This window comes from Rhea pennata, chromosome 36, assembly GCF_028389875.1.
Source record: "Rhea pennata isolate bPtePen1 chromosome 36, bPtePen1.pri, whole genome shotgun sequence".
Classification (NCBI taxonomy): Eukaryota; Metazoa; Chordata; class Aves; order Rheiformes; family Rheidae; genus Rhea; species Rhea pennata.
The window spans coordinates 139861-148967 of NC_084698.1; the positions used below are offsets into that span (position 1 = coordinate 139861).

A 9107-nucleotide genomic window follows, 5' to 3' on the forward strand; every position below is an offset into this window, starting at 1 on the left:
GAGGGGGTCAGGGGCCCGGACGCCTGGGTCCCCTCCCCTGCGCTGGGTGCGGATGCAGCAGGGGGAGGGGGTCGGGGGCCCGGACACCTGGGTCCTTTCTCCCGCGGGGCCCTGCTGGCCAGAGGGAGCCGAGTCCGCGTCTAACGGGACCCGGGGCGGGGGGAGAGTCTTATCGCCCCCCAGATAAAACTCCGGTATAAAAAGGGGCGGCGGGGGGGCGCTCAGCTGCGGGCCAGGCCCTTGGGGCGCCCGCGGCCAGACAGCGGCAGGGGGCTGCCAGCCTCGTTCTCCGAGCTGCTGCTGCCACCGTCCGTGATCTCCAGCTCCGAGTCGGAGGCGGGCTCGGTGACATCGGGCTCCGGCAGCGCCCCCGGCCCCGGTCCTGGCCCCGGCCCCGGTCCCGGTTCCTGCCCCGGTGGTGGCGGCGGTGCGGGCCGCGGGGCAGCGGCGCGCTCAGGCCCTGGCGGCGGCGGCGGCAGTGCGGCGGGCACCGGCGGCGGCAGCGGTGCCAGCCCAGGGTAGAAGTGCGGCGAGTAGAGGGCGGCGGGCAGCTTGGAGCCACCGAGGGGCAGCGCCCCTGGCACGTAGGGCCCCCAGCCCCACGGGTACTCGGGGAAGGGCGCCGCGCGGCCGTAGGGCCCCAGCAGCGCCGGCGCCTTGGAGTAGCCGGAGACACCTGCAGCAAGAGCGGCGGCCGTGGGTCCCTGCAGCCGTGGGTCCCTGTGGCCCTGGCTCCCTGCAACTGTGGGTCCCCATGGCTGTGGGTCCCTGTGGCTGTGGCTCCCTGCAACTGTGGGTCCCCACAGCTGTGGGTCCCTGCGGCTCTGGGTCCCCACAGCTGTGAGTCCATGTGGCTGTGGGTCCCCGTGGCCCTGGCTCCCTGCAACTGTGGGTCCCCATGGCTGTGGCTCCCCGCGGCCGTGGGTCCTTGTAGCCATGGCTCCCTGTGGGCATGGCTCCCCGTGACCATGGGGCCCTGCGGCCATGGCTCCCCATGGCTGTGGCTCTCCTTGGCCCTGGCTCCCTGCAGCTCTGGGTCCCTGCAGCTCTGGGTCCCTGCAGCTGTGGCTCCCCACAGACATGGGTCCCTGCAGCCTTGGCTCCCCGTGGCCATGGGTCCCAGTGCCACTGGTCCCGCCGTGCCTGCCTCACCTGAGCCGAGGAAGGGCAGCGCCGCGTCCAGCCGCAGCTTCTCAGCCTCGGGCTGGCGCTCGTAGAGCGGCGAGCGGCTCGGCGGCTCGGCCAGGCGCGGGCTGGAGAACAGCGACTGCAGGGTCTGCGGAGAGGGACGGTGAGCGGCGGCGGGTGGCTTTGTCCGCCAGGATCCTGCGTGATCCCCTGGGACCCTCCTGGAGCCACCTGCACCGCCCTGGGACCCCCCTGGGGCTCTGCGGCGCCCCACTGGGATCTTCCAGGACCCCTGCACCACCCCGAGGCCCCCCCTTGTGCTCTGCAGCATCCCCCCGGGACCCCACTGGGATCCCCCAGGACCCCTGCACCACCCCGAGGCCCCCCCTTGTGCTCTGCAGCATCCCCCTGGGACCTCACTGGAATCCCCTGGGACCCCTGCATCCCCCCCAGGACCCCACTGGGATCCCCCAGGACCCCTGCACCACCCCAAGGCGCCCCCTTGTGCTCTGCAGCATCCCCCTGGGACCCCATTGGGATCCCCCAGGACCCCTGCATCCCTCCAGGACCCCACCGGGATCCCCTGGGATCTCCTGAGGACCCGCTGCCGACCCTTCCCTGAGGACCTTCCTGGGACCCCCCTATCCTTATTCATGACCCTCCTGGTTCCCTCCCCCCCAGTCCTTTCCTGGCCCCCCAGTACCTCGGGGGTGAGGGTGGCGCAGTCGGGGCTGGACGCGCCGGCAGTGAAGGGGCTCTGCGCCAGCAGGAAGGGCGAGCTGCCGCCCACCTCGAGCAGCGGGTAGTTGACCAGCACCACTTTGCTGAAGTTGAATTTGTAGGTGAAGCGTTTGCCCTTGGTCTTGTGCAGGATCCGCTTGTTGTAGTAGTACCTGGGCAGTGGGGAGCAGACGATGGGTGGGACTTGGGCACCTGGGCTCCTCCCGCGGCCCCCCGCACCCTCTCAGCGCTCACCTCAGCGCCCGGCTCAGCTTGTCGTAGTTCATGTGGGGCTTGCACTTGCGGATGCCCCAGAGCCGGGCCACCTCGTCGGGGTCCTTGATGACGAACTCGCCGTAGTCGCCCTGCCAGGCGATGACGTTCTGGTACTCCTCCTTCTGCAGCAGCTCCAGGATGAAGTGCCACAGTTGGATCTGCCGCGAGCCTGGGCTCGACTCCGGCTTGTACGCCCAGTCCGGGAAGGCGAAGCCTGCAGGGAGGCAACCAGCAGAACGCCCTTGGCAAGGGGCCTGTGGGTCCTGGGTGCAGGCAGGCGTCCTGGGTGCAAGTGGGGGGTCCTGGGTGAGGGGGCTGCATGTCCTGGGTGCAAGCTGGAAGTCCTGGGTGTGAGTAGTGGGCTCTGGGCACAGGGGCCGTGTGTCATGCTGCCAGCTGTGCCCCCCCCACCAGCACCCCCCTAGGGTGGGGGCTGGGGCCGCAGGGGGTGTCTAGGGGCCGGCAGCACCCTTACCTGGGGTCCAGAGGGCCGGCACCGGGGAGGTGAGGAGCAGGTCGGACACGCAGTTACAGTCCATGGTGCGGCGGGGTCACACCTGCGGGCAAGACAGAAATTGGCGGGGGGGGGCAAGCAGGGGCACCCGGAAAACCCAGGGCAGCGTCGAGCTCAGCCCTGGCACATGGGGAGGAGAGGGGCTGGGGCTGGGGCAGACTGCAAGGGGGGGACTTGGGGGCACAGGGAGAGGTGTGTAGGGAGTGCAGTGGGGTGCAGGCAGGGGGTGCATTGAGGGGTGCATGGGGGTGTAAGTGCAGGGGGTGCATTGAGGGGTGCAGTGGGGCACAGGCAAGGGGGTGCACAGGGTGCAGGTGCGAGGGCTGGAGAAGAGGGGGCAGTTTGGGGGGGTCTCGAGGGTGGGAAGGGCAGAGATGGTGAGCTGGGGTGGGGAACATGGATGGGGGTGCAGGCTTGGGGGAGGGCTGGAGTGGGGGGAGGCGATTTAGGGAGCTCAAGGGGGGGATTTAGGGGGGCTGTAGGGGCAGGGGGATCTGCAGAGATGGGGGATGTGGAGCCAGGGCGCAGGGGAGGGTTTGGGGTGCAGAGAAGGGGCACGGGGGTAGGTTTGGGGATGTGGGGTGCGTGGGGGGGTCTAGGCTGCAGTAGGTGGTGCAAGGAAGGTGCATGGGAAGGTGTGGGTGCAGGGCCAGGGTGTGGGGAGGGTTTGGGGCACGATGTGGGTTGCAAGAAGGGGGTGCAGTGCGGTGTGGGGCACAGGGAGGGTTTGGGTGCGTTGTGGGGTGCAGGGCAGGGGCCAGGGAGCGGTGCGGGGCCGGGAGCCGGGGCCGTGCTGCAGCCCCCCCCGCCGCGGCCGGCGGAAGCCCCCCCCCCACCGCCTCCCCCCCGCCCGGCAGCGGCTCGTTTCCTTGTTAGTTTTGATTTCGGTTACGGCGCTTTCAACTCGGCGGCGCCTCCCGGAGCCACGAACTAACGAGCAGCGCTGGGAATTGCCGGGCCCGCGGCGGGCGGCGCGGGGGCTGCGCGGCCCTGCGCCCCCCCCCCCCGCCCCCGCCCCGCGCCGGCGCGCGGCCCTAGCGCACCCCTAATGCACCCTCAGTGCGCCCCAGCACACTCCTAATGCACCCCGTTGCACCCTAACACTCTCCTAATGCACCTCTAGTGCCCTCCTAACACACCTCAATGCACCATCCCCAGCGCACCCCTAACGTTACCCCTAATGTGCCCTAACACACTCCTAGTGCACCTCCGTGTGCCCCAACGTACTGCTAATGCACCCCAACACATCCTGCAGCCCAGCACGTGCCCCTAATGCATGCTGCATCCCAACACACACCCCTAACACGCTCCTAGTGCACCCTGCACTGCAACAGGCACCCTGCATGCACCACCCATCTGCTATGCACTCCACACACACACTGCGCACCCTGAAACACACCCCAATACACCCTGTGCACCCCAAAACACACTCCTACTACACCCCACACCCTGAAACACACCCTTACTACACCCCATTCCCTGGTGCACACCCCTACTACACCATGCTCCCAGACACACACTCCTGCACCGTGCACCGCCCACCCTTGTGCACCGCGCCCCCCCAGCTGTGCACACCTGTGTGCCACGCACATGCACGGCATGTCGTCACATGCACACAGCCCCTGTACACGCACATCCTGCTGTGCAGCCTTGTGCACACGCAGTCTGTATACACACCTTGTGCACACCATGCTCACGCACGCAGGCACCTCCCTTGCACACAGACCACTCCTGCTGCACATCCTTGTACACACAGGCATGGACTGCTTGCACAGCTCTTGCACGCACTGTCTTTACATGCACAACTCTATGCCCCCCCAAACTGCATGAAACACAGACATGCTATGCACATCCCTTATCGACACACACGTCCCCGAGGCACACACGTACTTATACATGGACATGCTTTGCACGCCACTTACAGACCTGAACATCCCTCTGTGTGACGCCTATGCACGAACACCTGTACACAGACTCCCCCTCCACATGTGCACAGACACACTTCACACACCCCTCGTACACACACACACATCTGTTGTGCAGAGGCAGCGCATGTTCCCTATGCATGCGCTGCACACATGGACACAAGTGGCATGCGGACACCCCACATGTGTAACCCCCCTGGTGCACGCTCAGACGTGCGTGCTGCACGTGCCTTGTGCAAGTAGCCCATGCAAGCAGTCCCTGCACAGACCCTATTTAGGGCCCCTATGTGGAGTCCCTGAGTGCAGCCCTCGTGCGGGCACCCAGGCCGCACCGGCCTTGCAGCAGGGGCGCAGCAGCATAGGGGGCTCCATTCACCCCGGCCCCCATTTCCCCGGCCCCCCAGGTCCTAACCCATTCCATGCCCTCCTGCCCCCCAGGCCCCATTCCTCCTTCATTCCCCAGCCCCCATGCCCTAATATCCCCAGCCCCCATGCCTCAGTGCCCCTCTGCCCGGCCCACCATACCCCCCATGCCCTCATACCCCCTACCTGCCTCCCTGCCCCCACACCCCCAGCCCCCCATGCCCCCCATACCCTAATGCCCCCTGCTCCCAGCCCCCCCAGGCCCTAATCCCCTCCATGCCCTAACAACCCCCTGCCTGCCCCCCCTGCCCGGCCCCCCCCCCATGCTCCCAGCCCCCCTCATGCTCCATGCTCTCTCCCCCATGCCCCCAGCCCCCCATGCTCACCCCCATGCTCCCAGCCCCCCTAAGCCCCCCCCCCCCATCCTCGCCCCCCCCCCCGCTCCGGCCCCCCCCCCCCCCGCCGTCTGCATTATTCATAGCCCCAATTACCGCCCGGCCGCGGCCCGGCTCGGCTCATTGTTTCATGACCCGCGGCGATGGGAGCGCGGCCCGGCCCCCCCCCCGGCCCGGCCCCCCCGGCCCGGCCCGGCCCGGCCCGGCCCGGATCGATGCGGGGATCAATGGGCCGCTTTGATCCGCCGGCGCCGGCGGGGCAACGAGGGGCCGCCCCGGGGCGGCGGCGGGGCTGGAGGGGAGAGGGACGGGAGAGCGGCGGGATAGTGGAAGGGATGGGAAGAGGGATCGAGAAGGACTGGGAGAAGAAGGAACGGCGGGAGAAAAGGGGGAAGAGTGGCGGGATGGGGAGAAGGGGAGAAGGAGGAAAGGGGAAAAGGGGAGAAGGAGAGGGGAGAGCGCGGGGGAGAGGATGTGGAGAAGGAGGGATGGGGAGAAGGAGAAGGAGGGATGGGGAGAAGGAGGGATAGGGAGAAGGAAGGTTGGAAAGAGAGAAGAAGAGAAGGTGAGAGACGGGGACTGGTGGAGAGGAGGGACGGGGAGAAGGAGGAAGGGACGGAGGAAAAGAGGGAGAGACGAAGGGCGAGGAGGGGTGGCCGGGCTGGAGGGGGACGCAGGGAAGGAGGCACGGACGGGACGGGAGAGGGAGGAGAGGGAGCGCGGACGGAGGGATGGGGGCGCCGTGCAGCGTCGGGCATCGCCGCCGCGGCCCAGGCGCGTGGAGCACCGTGCACACCCGGGCACGCGTGTGCAGCGCTATGCACACCCGGGCATGCCTGTGCAGCGCCATGCACACCCGGGCACGCATGTGCCGCACCGTGCCGAGCCGGACAAGGTCGGGCAGCGCCGTGCACACCCGGGCACGCGTGTGTAGCGCCGTACTGAGCTGGGCACGCGTGTGCAGCCGCCCGTGAACACTGAGGGTATTTTGGCACTGTCCAAGAGCCGCCACGACGCGTCTGCACCTATAGAAACCCTATAGATGTCTGCAGCCCGCGAAGGGAGCCCCGATGGCCGTGAGGGCTGCAGAGACTCGCGCTGAGAAACGCCCTATACGCGATGCCCAGAACACGCAGTACATCCATAAGGGAAATGTGGCCGTATACCCCGAATGGAAAGAGTAGCCTTTATGCCGTTCCTTGTTAAACATGTCATAAATATAGATACCCGTATAGAAACAATATCTAAGTCCATAGCAGAAGCATACCTGTATCATTTTTTATGTAAAGCATAAATTGAAATATTCGCACAAGATACACGTATTTCTGTAGAAAGAACGGCTTGTCTGTAGTACTTCTATAGCAGAAATGTGCCGGCATATATACTGAATAAACAGCATAAATATAGATATTGATATAGGAATAATATCCTATAGCTATTTGTAAAGAAATAATATCCTGTAGGCAGTACATCTACACCAGAAGCATGTCTATAAATAGATATGTGATATAAATACACTGATATAGAAATAATATAGCCAATATTTGTGTAACAGAAACATTGTCTGTATCTATAGTATTTATATAATTTAACGGTAGCTATTTGTATAGAAGTAATAACCTATAGCAAGTAAATCCATAACAGGAACTTGTCTATGTACACAATTTAACTACAGCTATTTGGATGGAAAGAAGAAACTCTGTAGTGTGTCTCCATATGACACGTCTCAATACATACAGCGCAAATGCAGATATTGATATAAGCCTCAAGTCCCACGGGGGTGGCTATAGGGGATATGTTGTATGCCGGTCCCGGCTGTGTGGCACAGGCAGCACGCTCAGCTACAGGGAAGCCGCAGCCCTATGGGGCCCTATGGGCTCCATGCAGATCGGGGAGGGAATGAGCACCGAGTCCTGCATAGGGGACGGAGCCGTCCGTGTCCCGTATAGGGGACAGGAGCCGTCTTTGTGCTGCATAGGGGACAGAGCCGTCCGTGTCCGTATGGGGGACAGGAGCTGCCCGTGTCCCTGTAGGGGACAGAGCCGCCCGTGCTTCGTATAGGGCACAGGAGCCGCCTATTTCCTGCATAGGGGACAAGAGTCGCCCATGTCCGTGTAGGGACCCGGAGCCGTCCGTGTCCGTGTAAGGGACAGGAGCTGCCCGTGTCCGTGTAGAGGACAGGAGTCGCCTATGTCCTGCATAGGGGACAGAGCCGCCTGTGTCCGTATAGGGGACAGGAGCCGCCCGTGTCTGTGTAAGGGACAGGAGCCGCCTATTTCCTGCATAATGGACAGGAGTCCCCCGTGTCCGTATAGGGGACAGAGCTGCCCGTGTCCGTGTAGGGACCTGGAGCCGCCCGTGTCCGTATAGGGGACAGGAGCCGCCCGTGTCCGTGTAGGGCACAGGAGCCGCACGTGTCTGTATAGGGCACAGGAGCCGCCCGTGTCCGTATAGGGGACAGGAGCCGCCCGTGTCCGTGTAGGAGACAGGAGCCGCCCGTGTCCTATATAGGGGACAGGAGCCGCCCGTCTCTGTGTAAGGGACAGGAGCCGCCTATTTCCTGCATAATGGACAGGAGTTCCCCGTGTCCGTATAGGGGACAGAGCTGCCCGTGTCCGTGTAGGGGACAGAGCCCCCGTGTCCATTTAGGGGACAGGAGCCGTCCGTGTCCGTGTAGGGACCTGGAGCCGCACGTGTCCTGTATAGGGGACAGGAGCCGCCCGTGTCCGTGTAGGAGACAGGAGCCGCCCGTGTCCTATATAGGGGACAGGAGCCGCCCCTGTCCGTGTAGGGACCTGGTGCCGCCCGTGTCCCTGCAGGGACCCGGAGCCGTCCGTGTCTTGTATAGGGGACAGGAGCCGCCCGTGTCCGTGTAGGGCACAGGAGCCGCCAGTGTCCGTATAGGGGACAGGAGCTGCCCGTGTCCGTATAGGGGACAGGAGCCGCCCGTGTCCCTGCAGGGACCCGGAGCCGTCCGTGTCTTGTATAGGGGACAGGAGCCGCCCGTGTCCGTGTAGGGGACAGGAGCCGCCCGTGTCCTGTATAGGGGACAGGAGCCGCCCGTGTCCGTGTAGGGGACAGGAGCCGCCCGTGTCCGTGTAGGGACCTGGAGCCGCCCGTGTCCTGTATAGGGGACCCGGAGCCGCCCGTGTCCCTGCAGGGACCCGGAGCCGCCCGTGTCCTGTATAGGGGACAGGAGCCGCCCGTGTCCGTGTAGGGCACAGGAGCCGCCCGTGTCCGTGTAGGGACCTGGAGCCGCCCGTGTCCTGTATAGGGGACAGGAGCCGCCCGTGTCCGTGTAGGGGACAGGAGCCGCCCGTGTCCTGTATAGGGGACAGGAGCCGCCCGTGTCCGTGTAGGGACCTGGAGCCGCCCGTGTCCTGTATAGGGGACAGGAGCCGCCCGTGTCCGTGTAGGGACCTGGAGCCGCACGTGTCCTGTATAGGGGACAGGAGCCGCCCGTGTCCGTGTAGGGACCTGGAGCCGCCCGTGTCCTGTATAGGGGACAGGAGCCGCCCGTGTCCGTGTAGGGACCTGGAGCCGCCCGTGTCCTGTATAGGGGACAGGAGCCGCCCGTGTCCGTGTAGGGGACAGGAGCCGCCCGTGTCCTGTATAGGGGACAGGAGCCGCCCGTGTCCGTGTAGGGACCTGGAGCCGCCCGTGTCCTGTATAGGGGACAGGAGCCGCCCGTGTCCGTGTAGGGACCTGGAGCCGCCCGTGTCCCGCGCGGGGCTCCAGCCTCTCGGCGGCCGCTCCGAGCACCCCCGCCCTCCGCCGCGACGGATC

General features: G+C 65.4%; 1 protein-coding gene across 1 annotated transcript; it reads right to left on the reverse strand.

The window, feature by feature from the left end:
- Window positions 1-221: 221 nt before the first annotated feature.
- Window positions 222-2663, reverse strand: ERFL (ETS repressor factor like). Its single transcript, XM_062598711.1, has 6 exons — window positions 2600-2663; window positions 2104-2338; window positions 1832-2021; window positions 1153-1276; window positions 492-676; window positions 222-407 (listed from the first exon to the last, which is right to left on the reverse strand). Exons 1-6 carry the CDS (start codon window positions 2661-2663, stop codon window positions 222-224), a joined length of 984 nt encoding a protein of 327 aa, XP_062454695.1.
- Window positions 2664-9107: the final 6444 nt, after the last annotated feature.

Coding starts and splice junctions, on each gene's coding strand:
- ERFL (XM_062598711.1), bottom strand. CDS start 2,663: ATGGACTGTAACTGCGTGTCCGACCTGCTCCTCACCTCCCCGGTGCCG. Junction 1,277..1,831: donor GCGCCACCCTCACCCCCGAG/GTACTGGGGGGC, acceptor CCCTCTCCGCAG/ACCCTGCAGTCGCTGTTCTC. Junction 408..491: donor TGGCACCGCTGCCGCCGCCG/GTGCCCGCCGCA, acceptor CCACCGGGGCAG/GAACCGGGACCGGGGCCGGG.